At 33.6% G+C, this 19,123-nt stretch overlaps 3 protein-coding genes across 3 annotated transcripts; all 3 read right to left on the bottom strand.

Annotated features, from left to right (window-relative positions):
• Nucleotides 1-1,622: 1,622 nt before the first annotated feature.
• LOC117926112 (G-type lectin S-receptor-like serine/threonine-protein kinase SD2-5) lies at nucleotides 1,623-4,109 on the bottom strand. Its single transcript, XM_034845189.1, has one exon. The coding sequence runs from the start codon at nucleotides 4,107-4,109 to the stop codon at nucleotides 1,623-1,625; it is 2,487 nt and encodes an 828-aa protein (XP_034701080.1).
• A 5,320-nt stretch (nucleotides 4,110-9,429) lies between these two features.
• LOC117925877 (exopolygalacturonase-like) lies at nucleotides 9,430-10,917 on the bottom strand. The gene is made up of 4 exons (XM_034844987.1): nucleotides 10,783-10,917; nucleotides 10,388-10,696; nucleotides 9,759-10,274; nucleotides 9,430-9,657 (listed from the first exon to the last, which is right to left on the bottom strand). Exons 1-4 carry the CDS (start codon nucleotides 10,915-10,917, stop codon nucleotides 9,430-9,432), a joined length of 1,188 nt encoding a protein of 395 aa, XP_034700878.1.
• A 3,545-nt stretch (nucleotides 10,918-14,462) lies between these two features.
• Nucleotides 14,463-16,973, bottom strand: LOC117926111 (G-type lectin S-receptor-like serine/threonine-protein kinase SD2-5). Its single transcript, XM_034845188.1, has one exon. The coding sequence runs from the start codon at nucleotides 16,971-16,973 to the stop codon at nucleotides 14,463-14,465; it is 2,511 nt and encodes an 836-aa protein (XP_034701079.1).
• Nucleotides 16,974-19,123: the final 2,150 nt, after the last annotated feature.

Here is a 19,123-nt window from a genome sequence, read left to right as displayed (position 1 = left end):
GACTCGCCTTGCCTCGTTTATTATTATTTTTTTCCTTGGGGATAAGACTGTGTTTTAAGTAATTAAGACGGTTGGGATGGGGCTGCTTTGTCTGAATGTGTCCCGTTGCCATCCCAATGTTTGCTTGAGCGCAATGGCTACAGACATTCCGGGCTGGGCCAGGCCAGGGTTAAATAAACCAATTCTAGTGTCCCAAGTGTAGGTTGTCTGAGCTCACAGCCAAACGCAGCCCATAATAATAAAGCTCTAAAACTTTAAACCTGCAAATTTAAAAGTTTTTGAACTGGAAAATGTTAATATAATTGTTATTTAATTTGATTTGAAATTATGCAAATAGAGCCATTTTATATACCTGTAATTTTGTCTCTCTCTACCTGTAATTCTCTCTCTCTCTCTCTCTCTCTCTCTCTTGTAGTAGATCAAACATCATTTAAAACTTTTCAATAAATATTTTTAATTAGTATCTTTTTGATATATATATATATATATATATATATATATATATATATATATATATATATATATATATAACTAAATGAATATAAATAAAAATAATGATTTAAAATAGATAAATTAAATTAATTCAAGAAAAACTATGAATCTAGATGAAAAAGAATAAATTTAAAAGTATTTTTTTTCAAGGGTTCTTTCAATGGAAAAATAGTTGAAATAAGAAAAAAAAAATGATGAAGTTTATTTGTCCAATAAAAAAAACGGAAAAAATATAAGTACAAAGAAGCAAAGTGATTTCAAACTTTGTGATTTTTTTAATTGTTGGATCACTTTTTGAATTTCAAAATGAAAATGAGTGATGCCTATGTATCAATTGTTGCTTTACTTGGAATTTGTTTACTTCAAAGTTTTTTTTTTTTTAGAAAAATGCAAATAGTTTATAAAAAAAAAAAATCATATTTGAAGAATTTCAGGGAGAAAGGAAAGAAAAGATACATCGTGTTATACCTTATTTTTAATGTTTTTTCTCAATGACATTAAGAAGGTGGAATCTTAATGGAAATTTTGTTGAACACTATTATCTTTTAAAGAATTTTAACAGATATAACATATTATTGTTTTTACCTTATAACTATTATAAGATCATAATGATATTCATACGATCATAATTATTAATAGGATTTAGCTTTAATATCAAGGAGACACTTATCGAGAAGTGGAATTTTTGCACCTGATCTTATTCATTTGTACTTTAATATGATTCTTTGTTCTTTAGCAGCATTATTTGTACATTCGTCTAAGGTTATACATGGTTTTATGAACTTTTAATAATATAAATCGAGAGTTCGGTGGGTATTGAATTGGTATCTTAATTTTTTTTTTATTAATTACCTTTTTAGACACTTCTTAAATGAAATTCATATATTTTTTTCCCTTTTTTTTTTTTACTTTCTAATATCTTCGTTTTTCTAGAAAGAATGATATTTTTCATTGGTAAGATATATGAAAGCGTCAGCCTGCATTTGACAGGGATATATGAATGTAAAGTGTGCAGTGAGGCCAACAATTTTGATGACCAAATGACAAAGGATTGAAAATGATATTTCTTAAAATGAGATGCCTTCCAAGACAGCCAAATATGTCTAAACAGAGAGTCGAGTGGTTATTTCTCACCTGGGTCCTGATAGAATAGACGGCAACACAGGAGAGGCAAAACCCACATTAATCTCCCTCCGATGTACTGCTTCAGTCGCTCCTACTCCTGATGAATTAAAGAAATTGTAGTCCAGATTATCTTCAACATCGATCACCCCCTCCAAGACCTTGATCACCATCGACATAGAAGGCCTTCTACCATTGTCATTTTGTAGACACCATGCAGCAAGCCTCATCAGCTCCGCAGCTTCTTCTCCATGTAACTGCATATCCTCACTGTACTTATCAACCAAATCCAACATCTGATCTTCCTCAGCCTTTCTCTTAAAAAGACTTAACAAATATTTATCTTCCCCGGGCTGAGAGTGATCCAAATTTCTTCGCCCACACAAAATTTCCAGAGTCACAATACCAAAGCTATAGACGTCCACTTTTTCTGTGATTGCGGAGATCAGCCATTCAGGAGCCATATATCCTGGAGTTCCTCTCAAGGTTGTCACAACTTGGCTTTGGTCCCTGTCCATTAGCTTGGACAGTCCGAAATCAGAAACTTTTGCATTGAAACTTTCGTCTAAAAGGATGTTCTGGGGTTTGATATCTAAGTGGATGATTTTCTGTCTGCATTCTTCGTGGAGATAGGATAGACCCTTTGCTATATCCAGGATGATCTTCCTCCTTGTTTGCCAATCAAGAGCAAGCTCTTTGTTTCTGTGGAAGATCCATTTATCCAAGGAGCCATTAAACATGTATTCATAAACCAAGCATCTATTTGATTTGTTGGCACAGTATCCTACCAGTCTCACCAAGTTCAAATGGTGAATGCGGCCTATGGTCTCAACCTCAGCTAAGAAATAATCCTTTGTCTCAGATAAACCATTGATACACTTCACAGCAACTTTTGTTCCATCTGTCAGAATCCCTTCAAAGACTGAACCAAATCCTCCTTTCCCAAGCTCCCGACTAAAATTTTCAGTGGCCGCTACCAAGATTTCGTGAGAGAATCTAGTTGGCATCCCTGGTACTTGGAGCAGATCTTTATCCTCCCCGTCTTCCTTGACATCTTTTCCTATCAAAATTAGATATCTTCCTATGATAATAGCTATAAAAACCAGGCCCACGAAAGCTCCGAAAGTAGACAACAGCTGACTAATGATAGTCTCTGGACTTGAGGAAGATGGAGGATCCCCCGGATTTGAGATATTCTGCACCTTAATGAATGTCGTCAACCCCGGTGGATGAGCATCCTTCATCAGCGAAAATATTTCAGATAGTAGATAGCAAGCTCCGACACTAGACCAAAAGACTGCAGCTTTGCAGGAGCAATTACTTAAACAGGCCTGCTTGCAACTTTCAATGTCACTTTCTTTTTTATTAAAAATCCCAAAATTGTTTGGGAGAATAAGCGCGGACACTGTGCTTCTGAGCATAAGAAGACTCTGATAATGAGAAGCATTGCAGGATAGGGGTGTGATTTCTTTACACCCAAGGTCAGGTTCCTCATCATTTACTGGCGTGAAATATCTTGTTTCTCCTGCAGTTGGTCCTGGACAAAAGCACTGCTGTTCTGAGCAAACTCCATATTTGCCACATATCATAGGGTATGCACAGCTGAAGTCTCCAAGAAGGGGATTGGACAAAACCTTCCAAATGTCATTGACAAACCCATAAAATGTCAAATGACCTTTGGGTCCCAACTTCATGTACTGAGCAGAAAAAGGGTCAGGAAAAGAAAAAACGGGCTGAGCGGAGGGAAAGAGGAGACCTTCTTTCCTGAATATGACATATCTTGATTCTGTACTATTGTGATAACCATGAGAGAGAAAAAAATAGTTATGGGACCCAATACGAGCAACCACACTATGGTTAGTGATGAAAAATGAAATCAAACCTTGAGACCAGTCTTTGTTGGATGCACTAGCTGTGAGTTTCTGACCGAAAACCAGAATCTGTCCTGGAACTAGACTGTCGGTTGGATGATCAAAAGACTGCCAGACAGATGCGTTATTGCTGTCAAACAGCACCAGGTTTCCTATCTCGGTCAAGTTTAAGCCCACAACAGACTTACCAGATGTGTTAGAGGACCAAACAAAAGTACCATCGGCATCTCTCAAGATCAAATCTCCATCTTGCGTGAGTTGCAAGGTTGCATCATCTCTAACCAGAAAGTTCTGATTAGCAGACCACACTACTTTTGGGACTTGTAGATAATTGTATTTTCCGGGTGGTGGGAATATGAGGATAGCGAAAAGGTAACCTTCACAATTATAATTGCAGTAGAAGCCACATGCGAAACTCGCATTGATGCCTTGTCCAAGAAAGATTGGCCTTAGCGTGGAGTTATCTTCAGAACCCACACTAATATCTCGAGACCCATTATTAATCCATGAAGATGAAAGATTGGCGGCAGAGTCATAGGCTGTTAGGGCATTGACAGGGAGGGAAAAAGGAATAAAAAGAATAGGACACCCAAGAAGACAACCCAGAATTCTGCTGATGCCCATAGCTTCAACGGACAAAAGGAAGTAAAAGAAGAAGATGTTATAATTATATAAATATACATGGAATAAAAATTATATGTTTATGTTTTCTATAGAGTCAGGGTACAATGCTTGGCTTCTTTGGTCGTTAACATTTAGGCATCTAAAATGGTATATGTCCAGCAATTTCCAGGTGTATTGAAACATGATGGATAGAAAGAAACAAATGATGAAGATTTGATAATATCGTGACAGTATACATATTATTTGGGGAAGGTGACCAATGAGTTTTCCTATATATCGTCGTGTAATACTAAGGATGGACAGAAACAAATAATTGAGAATTGAGAATATCCTCGCATTTCACGACGGGGATGAGTTAATTTTCCAACTGTCATCATCTTGCCCCCACAACTTCAAATAGAGAAAGAAATTTTATTCACTCGCTGGTCACCTTGATGGACCTCTCTGTTGGTGTCGAGCTAAACAGAGTCAAGTCTGTCTACCTACCTTCATTGGAGCCAGGAGGACTTCTGAAAAGGACACTTGGAGGGAAATCCCCCACAATCTCTAAATTTTTAATTAATTCCCCCAAAGTGAATTTTAGTGACCCATCCTAGGCTTCCACCCCTGAAATAGAAGGCTATCCATCAAATATCTTCATCACAAAATTCAGTTTATATCCCTACAAGAAACATAAATTTTTGTTTCTTACAATTACTTATTGATTTTGGTCATATGTGTAACCCTTGAGTGTTCAAAAGTTTGCACAATTGATCATGTGTACGACTAGTTGGACTTCAATCTATAATCTTAAAATTTAATTCCATTAAATATTTTTTAAATTAATGTTGTATTATCTAAAAATAATGCTACCAAATTGAATATTATGTAAGTTTTGAAAGAGATCAAAATAAGTTATTAGTGAAGAGATAAAAAATGGGATATTAATGAAGAGATTTATAAAAAATAAGTAATTAAAGCATACATGCACACATGTATTGAATTAACAAAAAAAATATGCAAAAAGATGTGATGTCCATAGTGAAAGAAGAAGATTGGGAAAATATGACATTCCTTCCTTATTGATGATTGATGAATATTTCTATACAAATAACGTTTGAGGGGATAAACCTCGACTATCTAAAAATAAGAGAACAAGTCTATTTTCTACTTTAATTCAAACTAATAATTATTATCTTCTATTTTAAGTTAATTGATAATAGATAAAGACTAATATTTAAATTAAAGATAAATATTAACTTTCATTAACATGCTCCCTCAAATTGGAGCTCCAATAGGGGATTCCAATTTTGTTCTCGAGAGAAAGAAAGTGATGACATTATAGCGGTTTTGTCAAATTATCCGATAGTTAATCTTTTGATGACGCATGAGCAACATGAAAAATACCATTTTGAATTTGATCATGAATGAAATGAAAATCAATGCCCACATGCTTCATGTGAGAGTGAGACAATGGGTTGGAGCACAACTGCATTGTACCAACATTGTCATAAAAATCATATATAGGTGGGTGATTAGAGCCAAAATATGTACTCCAATAGCACATATATTATATGATTTATGCAATATAAAAAACTCAAATCGTCCAACTTAACTGAAATCAATGCTAAAACCCTAATTATGGATTTAATTTCTAATTTGAGCCTAATCCTAGGTTTAAGAGAAGAAAAAAAATGATTAGTGCAAAAGTCATTATCAATCAAGGATGTAGAAGGGGTTAAACATGCATAACTGAGAGACTCAGACTTGTGAACCATGATGAGCAACTCATAGGCATGAAATACTAGCAATGCATGTTGTGGATTGAGATAGAGGGCAAGCAACAATAATGGAGGAGGTTTTGAAGCAAATGCAATCAAGTTCACATGGAAATTTGGAACTCAAAATCTAGCCATAACATATATTCTGACTTTGAGGTAAACTTTGGAGTACTTTCCAATGTCATTTTTAGGCATGCTATATATTTTTTAAAGCTTAGGAATTCAGAAGTCCAACGCTTCAAACGATGTGCAAATTGGAGCTAAAACAAAAAAAGTTATGACAATTTGAAGACAACTGCACAGAGTTAAAGGACCATTTCGAAATTATTTTGAAATTCAACTTATGAATTTGAAATTCATTTCGAAATGACCCCAATTTCGAATTAACCCATTACCACTTTGATGTTTTGCCTCCACCTTTAGAGTTGCATCTTGGGCACTCCATCCGCCTTAAGTGGCCCCACACGACAAGAAATCATCTTTTTATTATTTTTTTTTGTCATTTTTAGGTACTTTTTATCTTTTTATTAATGAATAAATTATTGTTTTTAATTTCTTTGAAATCAAGAATGATTATTTTTTATTCTTTTATGGCCTATGTAAGAACATGCCCATAAGAGGCTAAAAGACCATCTTAGGATGAAACATGAAAAAGTAGGGTTAGATCTAAAGGGAAACAATGAATGAAATAGGATTAATAATGAAATGAATGAAAGGTTAGGGGATTGGTATTAAGATCAAAATACCCTTTAAAGTTAGTTTGACTTAGGAGATGGTACAATTGTATATTCCTTCATACTAGGGATTCTTGATAATTCTTGATCCCTAGTTATCAAGGGTTTTGTCATTGTTATATACCCTAAAACAAAAACAAATCTACACAGAGTGGTAAAAGCCTAAAAATTTTAGACCTAAACCTAGATTTCATGTCCATTCATCTATTAAATAATTCAATGGAATATAATATTAAAAGTTAGGATACGGATCAATTTTGAGGTATGGAACTTAGGTTGGTCTCATTAGACCATACATTTTGATTACCCTAAGACTATTAAATCATATACCTATGTTTCGCTTAAAGATTTATGCTCAAAGTTGGATTATGGACCCCCACTCTTGATTAATTGAATTACAAATCAATAATTATTTTGTAATCTAAATAGGTTTATTTAGGAATTTTTTATATATTTTATTTTGATTTATTTGAATTAGGTATTTTTTTTTACCTTTAGCAAATAATTAATCATTTGAATCTAAAAACAAATAAACATATTAGAGCTTATTTCAGAGGACAACCACCTGGAATACTACAAAGTCGTGGTAGCTCTATCTCTGGTTTTTCTTGGCCATAGTTATTATGTATTTAAATTTTAGTATTTTATTTACAATAGAGATTTGCGGTCACAAACCTTTAAACGCTAAGTTTCAAAGCAATTACATTCCCGGTCAAGGAATGTAAAGGTCAACAATAACTTGTTGACTAAGGTTTAACAAATTATAGTTGAATTAATACTTTTGTTTCATTTATTCAAACTTAAAAAAAAAACATAATATCTTTATATTTTTCTATTATAAAAAAAATGTTAAATATATTTCATATAAAATGTATTTAATCTATGTACAAAAACAAAAATAACATTTTACATATTTCAAAATAACATATAAAAAAGGATATATATATATATAACTAAAATTTTAAATTTGATGTTTATATTATTATTATTATTATTATTATTAATGTTTCAATTTGATTATTTTTTTAATTTTTAATTTACGTAAAATTCTTGTTCCAAAGTTTGTTTCTTGGAATTTGCTATTTTTATTAATTCGTTTAAAATGAATTTCTCCAAAACTTATTCTTTTTATTTAAACAAATATATTTTCTTACCATTATTATTATTATATTATCTTTATTATGTTACCTTTCTAAGAAGTTTTAGGACTACAACCATCCCATGTGCTACACAATGCATTCTTTACATTCTTTTTCTTCTTCTTCCTCTTTTTATTATTATTATTATATATTTTTTTCACTCTCCCATGACATAACCGTGCACTCCCATCCTTTTTCACTTTTATATAATTTCTTTTATGTACATTTTATATTTTTCCACACATTTTCTCAATATCTTCATTAACTTTAGAGCTCCATATCATTACAACCTCGAGTAGTTACCAAACCTTGAGTTCTAGCCAATGGAAAAGTTTCTTAAGCGTATTTTCCAAGTAAGTATCTTTCACATATATAATTGATCTGAATGATTCATAGATGACAATCCTTATACCATTTTTTTTCTTACTCAACAATTTCAATCCTCTTAAATTAAGTTATCGATTATATTTTAAGTTGTAAATCTAAGAGAGAGCATTGACACAAAATGTTAGGGGTTTTAATTACAAAAACATTCTATTTTTTGTCATTAGCACATTTGCAATGAAGTTGACATATTGATATTTTGTTGAGAGAATTTGAATATAATAGCTCTTTTTAAAAAATTAATCCAAATTTAATGTATTGTTTTTCATGATAGACACATAATAACCTTGGAAATAAATTGATATCTTTCATTTTTTGAATTAATTAAGATTTTACCTTTGCCTTTTAAAATTTTTTTAGATACATCTAAAAGTAATTTCATCAAGTTCTAATTAAGAAAATATTTTTGAAGCCACATATATGATTGCTTGCACCAATGAGAGGATACCATGCATCTTTCTTCATTTTCCTTTATATTTTATATGCCAACAATGAAATACGTTCTTCTTGACTTGGTTTTTTTCAACATAATTGATTTTTCTTTTCATATTATCAGTAGTATTTTTATTTCATACACATAATGAGCAAATTTTTTACTATTATAATGTTGAATTTGAGATTTCTCATACCTTTTTCTTTCATCTCATGGCTACATTTTTATGGCCGTCCTCTACGACCTTCTGCACATCTTGCCAACCAAGTAAAGTATTCATCTTCATACTCCAATTGTTGTAATTATGTTTGTTCAATTGAAGGACGGTAACAAATACATCCTACTTGTCATCTTTTTCTAATGGATGGTGGGAAAGGTGGAGAGGGAATGATGAATTGAGGATAAAACCAATTACCATTTCAATTTTAATGAGATGAGAAATTGACTAGGAAAATGATTTGGAGTTCTTAGTCCAATAATAGAAATTGAAATTTCCAATTTTTGAAAACACTTCCAAATAGAGTATGTATGTATTGTGATACTAGAGAACAAAATTAAGGGTCTCGAAGTGTGAAGTGAATTGTTCTCTTTTCTGAATAAGATACATGGATGCCTATGTTAGAAACCACTGATTAAATGATGAAGACGTACATTTTTTTTTCCCTTATGGGATCAATGTGCAGATACCTTGGATAATATAAATTAAAACAAGTATTGTTTTAACGTTTGTTCATTCTGTTGTACTTGTACAATCTGAAGATGGTTATGCACCAATAAACTAGCAGACGCGCAAGGATGAGGAGGTAGCTATATGTAAAGTAGAAGCATGCAGTACAATTTGTTCAGACTTTGAAAGAATATTTGAGCAGCTTATGAACAAATCCTTGGCAGTTGCACGCCTAGTAGATTTGGCTTAATGTTTTTACACTGTGACATGGCAGGGCCTTCGTTTCCATTGTATTCCAAGTTGATGTCACCAAGTTCGACGTCTTGGCATGGTACTCCCTGGCTGCAAATAAGCTTGACAGCAACCTGAGTTGAGGTGGTGCCCCGGATATTTCTGAAGCTAACATTGCTGATCTTAATGCGTGATGGACTCTGAAAGCAACAGTAAGTTAAGTTCCGGACCGATGGAAGTGAAGGGAAAAAGAGGGAAAATAAGTAATAAAAATGGCATTTTTCATTTCCTTCAAAAGTACCTTCAAGTTGCATTGGTTATGGGGGCAGTACTCTTGATCTATGATTATGGGATTGCCAACATTATTCATGACAATATCTTCAAAATGCATTTCAGAGGCAGTGCCTTGATGGGAAGCAGGCCATGTCTTCACTCTCACGCCATTCTGGGTGTTGGTGAGGGTGCAGTTCTTGACACTAATGCCAACCACAGGCTCTTCATTGGGGTACTTTCCTAGACTTCCCACGCTGATGCCATGGCCAGGTCCGCAGGTTACTCTTTGGATATTAATTTGCTCACTGCCGTCACCAATTGAGACACAATCATCTCCGGTTTCTATGGTTGAATCGGTGATATTGATCCCCGAGGAACGTCCAATGTGAATTCCATCTGTGTTAAGGCTCTCTTCTGGTGCACTGATTACAATGTTGTAGAAAGTTAAATTCTTGCACCCCAAAAGATTAATATGAAACTGCTTGCTGTCTCTTGAAGTTATGTCCTTGACCATGCTATTGGTGATGAAGTTGAACCTCAGATTCTGTTATAGATATTTCAAGTAAAAAAAAGAGACACCAAAGCTTATAGTGTTAGTGTTCTCATTATGCACACAAACGGAAAGAATTACATAAGCATACATATACAGGAACTTACAATGGGAAGTTGGTTGCAATATGCAGAACTGAGGCATTTTGTGCCCCATACAATTTTTCCTTGACCATCAAAAACTCCATCACCAGACAATGTGAGCTGGTCGATTTGTTGAAACGTAATCCAACCAGCTTCAGCCCTGAACCTGCTGGTATCCACCGGGGCCATCACAGTGCCTTGGACAACGAAATTAATAGGAGCCTTGCAAGGGCCTGCGATGATTATTTGCCCCAGCGCATATGTCCCATCTGGAATCATAACTGTACTTGCCACCGGCGATGAACAAGCGTCTCCCCAAGCTTTAAGTAAGGCCTAAGAAAACATTCAATATAGAACCCATTTAGTATAAATTCAAGTTTAACACATGTCTTACTATATTATAATTGCATCGTCCTCACCTGGCTGATATCGGAGTTTCCATCAGTCCTGGCACCATATTTGGTAACATCAAAAATGATATCACCAGACACTTCTGCAGCAGATGCTAGCAATAGCAGAAGAGAGGTTGTTGCGATATTCAATTTCAGGCCCATCTTTTCCTTGTCCCTCTCTTCTGCTTTGTTTGGTAAAACTCGTAAGAAATTTACAATGGTGAAACCTCATTCTTCTCAAGCCATTTTATAGTGTGATTGGAGAAGCTCTTTGCCAATAAAACCTTTAACCAATTGCTAGGCTTTATTGTTTCAATTTGGTTGCGACGTTAATTTTGGGTTAATTTTCTCCTCTAATTAACTTTCACGTTCTCAAACTTTACATGGGAAACTCATTAATATTCTAAATCCTTTTTTCTGGTTTTTAACTAATCCCAACCACTCAACAACTAGGTAAAAATATTTAAGTGCAAAGAACAGTTGATATCATGGTTTTCCTTAATTGTAGAGGAAATCTTATCAGCAGCTTACATATAGTTGTGAAGGTGGCCTTTGAAAAGCTTGTTCCAAGTAAAAACAATGTTTAGGTATACATTTTTTATTTCATGGTCCATTTTCAATTTCATTGATTGGTTGGGTTGTAAGTAAGAGATTTTTTTTGCTTTTTTCTTCTTCCTTTGGCCTTGTTGCCTTGTATACTTCGTGTATATTTTTAGGTGTACTTCAGACTTTCTTAATACAATTGCTTTTACTTATAAAAATAAAAATAAAAATCAATGTTTAGGTATACATGCCATTTAAAACCTGGATTGTACCACATAATTTGATAAGTTTGGTATGTCCCCCCACATTTTCTCAATTTCTTCATTAACTTCAAAGATTCAAATCATTACAACCTAGAGTGGTTACCAAACCTTGAGTTCTGGGCTTTGGAAAACTTTCTTGAGCTTGTTTTCCAAGTAAGTGTCCTTCACATATATAAAGGATATGAATGATCTATAGAGGGCAATTCTTATACCATTTTTTATTGCTCAACAATTTCAACTCTAATAAATTAAGATATCGATATCTTAAGTGGTGAATCTAAGAGGGAACATTGACCCAAAATCTTAGGGTTTTTTATTATAAAAACATTCTAGTTCTTGTCATGAGCACCCTGCTATATCCATGGTCATATATTAATGTTCCAAAGTTGTCAATGTAGGTTAATGTTGATGTTTCATTGTCAATGTACATCTTCTTATTATCGTCAATATGTATATATATTGACCTAATTTTATGAGTCAATATAACATTACGTTGACTACTACTTTTTTGTCAAGTCTTTATTGATATTTTTTTTCAAAATTTCTACCACAAAAAAATTATTTATGTTAAAATAATATATTATTATGTTAATTTGTTTAAAGAGTTAATTCTATCACATACCTATTAAACCATATGTTAATAAATAAACTCTATTCTCCACAAATTAATATATAAAATTGAATCCACTCAACTGTTCATAAAAGTAATTCTCATACCCAATAAATTATTTACATATAATATTACAATCAATATCCAAAATTAAGCTATGATAAATATGTTCAAAGAAATTAATCTTAAATCATACATGTGTGATTGAATAAATAATTTAGTCTATATTCAAAGTTTGATTAAGTTGTTGTAGACATTAAGAGTTTTTCAAACAAAACTTATATGAAATGAAACCAAAGAAAATCTTAACAATGAAAATAACCAAAACAAGCATTCATTAACCAAAACAATCGTAGAGTGGTCACATATGATCAAGGAAATATAGGAAGATATGATTTTATTTCATCAAACAATGAAGGAATATGTCAAACCTCATATTGTTGAAGAGGACACAAAAGAGGGCACAAATGAAGACACAATAAAAGTAGAAGATACAAGTAATCTCAAATTCAATGCTATAATTGAAAAAAAAAATTGTCATTATGTATATGAATTTAGAAGTGTTGCTAACAGTATGGAAAGAAAAACCAAATATGTTGGAAAAAAAATCAAGGACCTACTTTATTGTTGGCATATAAAATATGAAGTGAGGAGAAAAATACATAATATCCTCACATCCATGCATTGCTATAGGTGGTTTTAGAACTATTTTCTTAGAACTTAATGAATATGCATGGGGAAGTAGTCATGCAACTTTTGAAGATGTGTCCAAAATTTTTGTGAAGGGCAAAGGTGAGATCTTAGTTTTTTTGAAAAATAGGGGACATGAATTTATTCCAAATATCTATCATAACCCAAACATGAAAAACGTACAATATATTAAGTTTGGATCAACTTTGAGAAAAGAGCGATGAGATTCATAGGAAAAATCGAAGTCTCCCGATAGGATATCATTATGTCAACTTTATTTCAAATGTGTCTATGCCAAGAAAAAGAATATTCATACTAAACAATCAAAATTATGTTGTATTTAAAATTCCTAACATTTACTGTCAATGATCCCTCTTGGATTTGCCACTTAAGATATTGACATCTTAAATTAGGCGGATTGAAATTGTTAAGTGAGAAAAAAATGATTCAAGGATAGTCTTTCTATAGATTACTCAGTGAAGGATGCTCACTTCAACCACATGCCCAGAAAAGTTTTCCAAAGCCTAGAGCGCGCTGAAGGTTTGGTAACCAAACAAAGTTGTAATTAATGGCCTGGAGCTCTCTAGTAAATAAATAAATAAAATTTCAAGGGTTCTTTTAATGGAAAAATAGTTGAAATAAGAAAAAAAAATGATGAAGTTTATTTGTTCAATAAAAAAAAAGGAAAAAAATATAAGTACAAAGAAGCAAAGTGATTTCAAATTTTATGATTTTTTTTAATAGTTGGATCACTTTTTGAATTTCAAAATGAAAATGAGTGATGCATATGTATCAATTGTTGCTTTACTTGGAATTTGTTTACTTCAAAGTTATTTTTTTTAATAGAAAAATACAAATAATTTATAAAAAGAAAAAAAAAAATCATATTTGAAGAATTTCAATATTAGTTAGTAAAGGGAGAAGGGAAAGAAACGAGATATCATGTTATACTTTATTTTTAATGTTTTTTCTCAATGACATTAAGAACGCGAAATCTTAATGAAAATTTTGTTGAACTCTATTATTTTTTAAAGGATTTTAACATATATAACATATTATTGTTTTTACCTTATAATTATTATCAAACCATCCTGATATTCATACTATCATAATTATTAATAGGATTTAATTTTAGTATCAAGGAGGCACTTATCGAAAAGTGCAATTTTTGCACCTAATCTCATTCATTTGTACCTTAATATGATTCTTTGTTCCTTAGCAGCAATATTTGTACCTTCATCTAAGGTTCTACATTGTTTTATGCACTTTAATTTAATAATAGAAATCGAGAATTCAGTAGGTATTGAATTGGTATCTTAATTTTTTTTTATTAATTACATTTTTAAACACTTCTTAAATGAAATTCATATATATATATATATATATATATATATATATATATATATATATTTAACTTTCTAATATCATTGTTTTATGAAAGCGTTAGCCTGCACTTGACAGGGATATATGAATGTAAAGTGTGCAGTGAGGCCAATACTTTTGATGACCAAATGACAAAGGATTGAAAATGATATTTCTTAAAATGAGATGCCTTCCAAGACAGCCAAATAAGTCTAAACAGAGAGTCGAGTGGTTATTTCTCACCTGGGTCCTGATAGAATAGACGGCAACACAGGAGAGGCAAAACCCACATTAATCTCCCTCCGATAAACTGCTTCAGTCGCTCCTAGTCCTGATGAATTAAAGAAATTGTAGTCCAGATTATCTTCAACATCGATCAACCCCTCCAAGACCTTGATCACCATCGACATAGAAGGCCTTCTACCATTGTCATTTTGTAGACACCATGCAGCAAGCCTCATCAGCTCCACAGCTTCTTCTCCATGTAACTGCATATCCTCACTGTACTTATCAACCAAATCCAACATCTGATCTTCCTCAGCCTTTCTCTTAAAAAGACTTAACAAATATTTATCTTCCTCGGGCTGAGAGTGATCCAAATTTCTTCGCCCACACAAAATTTCCAGAGTCACAATGCCAAAGCTATAGACGTCCACTTTTTCTGTGATTGCGGAGATCAGCCATTCAGGAGCCATATATCCTGGAGTTCCTCTCAAGGTTGTCACAACTTGGCTTTGGTCCCTGTCCATTAGCTTGGACAGTCCGAAATCAGAAACTTTTGCATTGAAACTTTCGTCTAAAAGGATGTTCTGGGGTTTGATATCTAAGTGGATGATTTTCTGTCTGCATTCCTCGTGGAGATAGGATAGACCCTTTGCTATATCCAGGATGATCTTCCTCCTTGTTTGCCAATCAAGAGCAAGCTCTTTGTTTCTGTGGAAGATCCATTTATCCGAGGAGCCATTAAACATGTATTCATAAACCAAGCATCTATTTGATTTGTTGGCACAGTATCCTACCAGTCTCACCAAGTTCAAATGGTGAATGCGGCCTATGGTCTCCGCCTCAGCTAAGAAATAATCCTTCGTCTGAGATAAACCATTGATGCACTTCACAGCAACTTTTGTTCCATCTGTCAGAATGCCTTCAAAGACTGAACCAAATCCTCCTTTCCCAAGCTCCCGACTAAAATTTTCAGTGGCCACTACCAAGATTTCGTGAGAGAATCTAGTTGGCATCCCTGGTACTTGGAGCAGATCTTTATCTTCCCCGTCTTCCTTGACATCTTTTCCTTTCAAAATTAGATATCTTCCTATGATAATAACTATAAAAAGCAGGCCAATGAAAGCTCCGAAAGTAGACAACAGCTGACTAATGATAGTCTCTGGATTTGAGGAAGATGGAGGAGCCCCTGGATTTGAGATATTCTGCACCTTAATGAATGTCGTCAACCCCGGTAGATGAGCATGCTTCATCAGCGAAAATATTTCAGATAGTAGATAGCAAGCTCCACCATTATCCACACTAGACCAAAAGACTGCAGCTGTGCAGGAGCAATTACTTAAACAGGCCTGCTTGCAACTTTCAATGTCACTTTCTGTTTTATTAACAATCTCAAAATTGTATTGGAGAATAAGCGCGGACCCTGTGCTTCTGACCATAAGAAGACTCTGATAATGAGAAGCATTGCAGGATAGGGGTGTGATTTCTTTACACCCAAGGTCAGGTTCCTCATCATTTACTGGCGTGAAATATCTTGTTTCTCCTGTAGTTGGTTCTGGACAAAAGCACTGCTGTTTTGAGCAAACTCCATATTTGCCACATATCATAGGGTATGCACAGCTGAAGTCTCCAAGAAGGGGATTGAACAAAACCTTCCAAATGTCATTGACAAACCCATAAAATGTCAAATGACCTTTGGGTTCCAACTTCATGTACTGAGCAGAAAATGGGCCAGGAAAAGAAAAAACGGGCTTAGCGGAGGGAAAGAGGAGACCTTCTTTCCTGAATATGACATATCTTGATTCTGTACTATTATGATAACCATGAGAGAGAGCAAAATAGTTATGGGGTGGATTGGACCCAATACGAGCAACCACAATATGGTTAGTGATGAAAAATGAAATCAAACCTTGAGACCAGTCTTTGTTGGATGCACTAGCTGTGAGTTTCTGACCGAAAACCAGAATCTGTCCTGGAACTAGACTGTCGGTTGGATGATCAAAAGACTGCCAGACAGATGTGTTATTGCTGTCAAACAGCACCAGGTTTCCTATCTCGGTCAAGTTTAAGCCCACAACAGACTTACCAGATGTGTTAGAGGACCAAACAAAAGTACCATCGGCATCTCTCAAGATCAAATCTCCATCTTGCGTGAGTTGCAAGGTTGCATCATCTCTAACCAGAAAGTTCTGATTAGCAGACCACACTACTTTTGGGTTTCGGACTCGTAGATAATTGTATTTTCCGGGTGGTGGGAATATGAGGATAGCGAAAAGGTAACCTTCACAATTATAATTGCAGTAGAAGCCACATGCGAAACTCGCATTGATGCCTTGTCCAAGAAAGATTGGCCTTAGCGTGGAGTTATCTTCAGAACCCACATCAATATCTCGAGACCCATTATTAATCCATGAAGATGAAAGATTGGCAGCAGAGTCATAGGCCGTTAGGGCATTGACAGGGAGGGAAAAAGGAATAAAAAGAATATGACACCCAAGAAGACAACCCAGAATTCTGTCGTTGCCCATGGCTTCAACGGACAAAAGGAAGTAAAAGAAGAAGATGTTATAATTATATAAATATACATGGAATAAAAATTATATGTTTATGTTTTCTATAGAGTCAGGGTACAATGCTTGGCTTCTTTGGTCGTTAACATTTAGGCATCTAAAATGGTATATGTCCAGCAATTTCAAGGTGTACTGAAACATGATGGATAGAAAGAAACAAATGATGAAGATTTGATAATATCGTGACAGTATACATATTATTTGGGGAAGGTGACCAATGAGTTTTCCTATATATCGTCGTGTAATACTAAGGATGGACAGAAACAAATAATTGAGAATTGAGAATATCCTGGCATTTCACGATGGGGATGAGTTAATTTTCCAATTGTCATCATGTAGCCCCGACAACTTCAAATAGAGAAAGAAATTCTATTCACTCGCTGGTAACCTTGATGGACCTCTCTGTTGGTGTCGAGCCAACCAGAGTCAAGTCCGTCTACCTTCATTGGAGCCAGGAGAACTTCTGAAAAGGACACGTGGGGAAATCCCCACAATCTCTAGATTTGTAATTAATTCCCCCAAAGTGAATTTTAATGAACCATCGTAGGCTTCCACTCCTGAAATAAAAACCTATATATCCATCAAACATCTTCATCACAAAATTCAGTTTATATCCCTACAAGAAATATGAATTTTTGTTTCTTACAATTACTTATTGATTTTGGTCATATGTGTAACCCTTGAGTGTTCAAAAGTTTGCACAATTGATCATGTGTACGACTAGTTGGACATCAATCTATAATCTTAAACATCGATCTATAATCTTAAAATTTAATTCCATTAAGTATTTTTTAAATTAATGTTGTATTATCTAAAAATAATGCTACCAAATTGAATATTATGTAAGTTTTGAAAGAGATCAAAACAAGTTATTAGTGAAGAGATAAAAAATAGGATATTAATGAGGAGATTTATCAAAATAAGTAATTAAAGCATACATGCACACATGTATTGAATTAACACAAAAATATGCAAAAAGATGTGATATCTATAGTGAAAGAAGAAGATTGAGAAAATATGACATTCCTTATTGATGATTGATGAATATTACTATACAAATAACGTTTGAAGGGATAAACCTCGACCATCTAAAATTTAGAGAACAAGTCTATTTTCTACTTTAATTCAAACTAATAATTATTATCTCCTATTCTAAGTTAATTGATAATAGATAAAGACTAATATTTAAATTAAAGATAAACATTAACATGCTCCCTCAAAATGGAGCTCCAATAGGAGATTCCAATTTTGGTCTTGAGAGAAAGAAAATGATGACATTATAGCGGTTTTGTCAAAGCATCCAATAGTTAATCTTTTGATGACACATGAACAACATGAAAAACACCATTTTGAATTTGATTACGAATGAAATGAAAATCCATGCCCACATGCTTCATGTGAGAGTGAGACAATGGGTTGGAGCACAACTGCATTGTACCAACATTGTCATAAAAATCATATATAGGTGGGTGATTAGAGCCAAAATATGTCCTCCAATGACATATATATTATATATGTAATATAAAAAACTCAAATCATCCAACTTAACTAAAATCAATGCTAAAACCCTAATTATGGATTTTATTTCTATTTTGAGCCTAATCCTAGGTTTAAGAGAAGAAAAAAATGATAAGTGCAAAAGTCATTATCAACTAAGGATGTAGAAGGGGTTAAACATGCATAACTGAGAGACTCGGACTTGTGAACCATGAAGAGTCTAAGCGGAGGACATGATGAGCAAATCATAGGCATGAAATACTAGCAATGAATGTTGTGGATTGAGATAGAGGGCAAGCAACAATAATGGAGGAGGTTTTTAAGCAAATGTAATCAAGTTTACATGAAAATTTGGAACTCAAAATCTAGCCATAGCATATATTCTGACTTTGAGGTAAAATTTGGAGTACTTTCCAATGTCATTTTTAGGCATGCTACATATTTTTTAAAGCTTAGGAAATCAGGAGTCCAACGCTTCAAATGATGTGCAAATCGAAGCTAACAAAAAAGTTATGACAATTTGAAGACAATTGCACAGACTTAAAGGACCATTTCGAAATTATTTCAAAATTCAACTTATGAATTGTAAATTCATTTCGAAATGACCCCAA

This window comes from Vitis riparia, chromosome 12, assembly GCF_004353265.1.
Source record: "Vitis riparia cultivar Riparia Gloire de Montpellier isolate 1030 chromosome 12, EGFV_Vit.rip_1.0, whole genome shotgun sequence".
Taxonomy (NCBI): Eukaryota; Viridiplantae; Streptophyta; class Magnoliopsida; order Vitales; family Vitaceae; genus Vitis; species Vitis riparia.
Note: the sequence above shows the minus strand (reverse complement) of the source record. Positions and strands in the feature narration are given on the sequence as shown.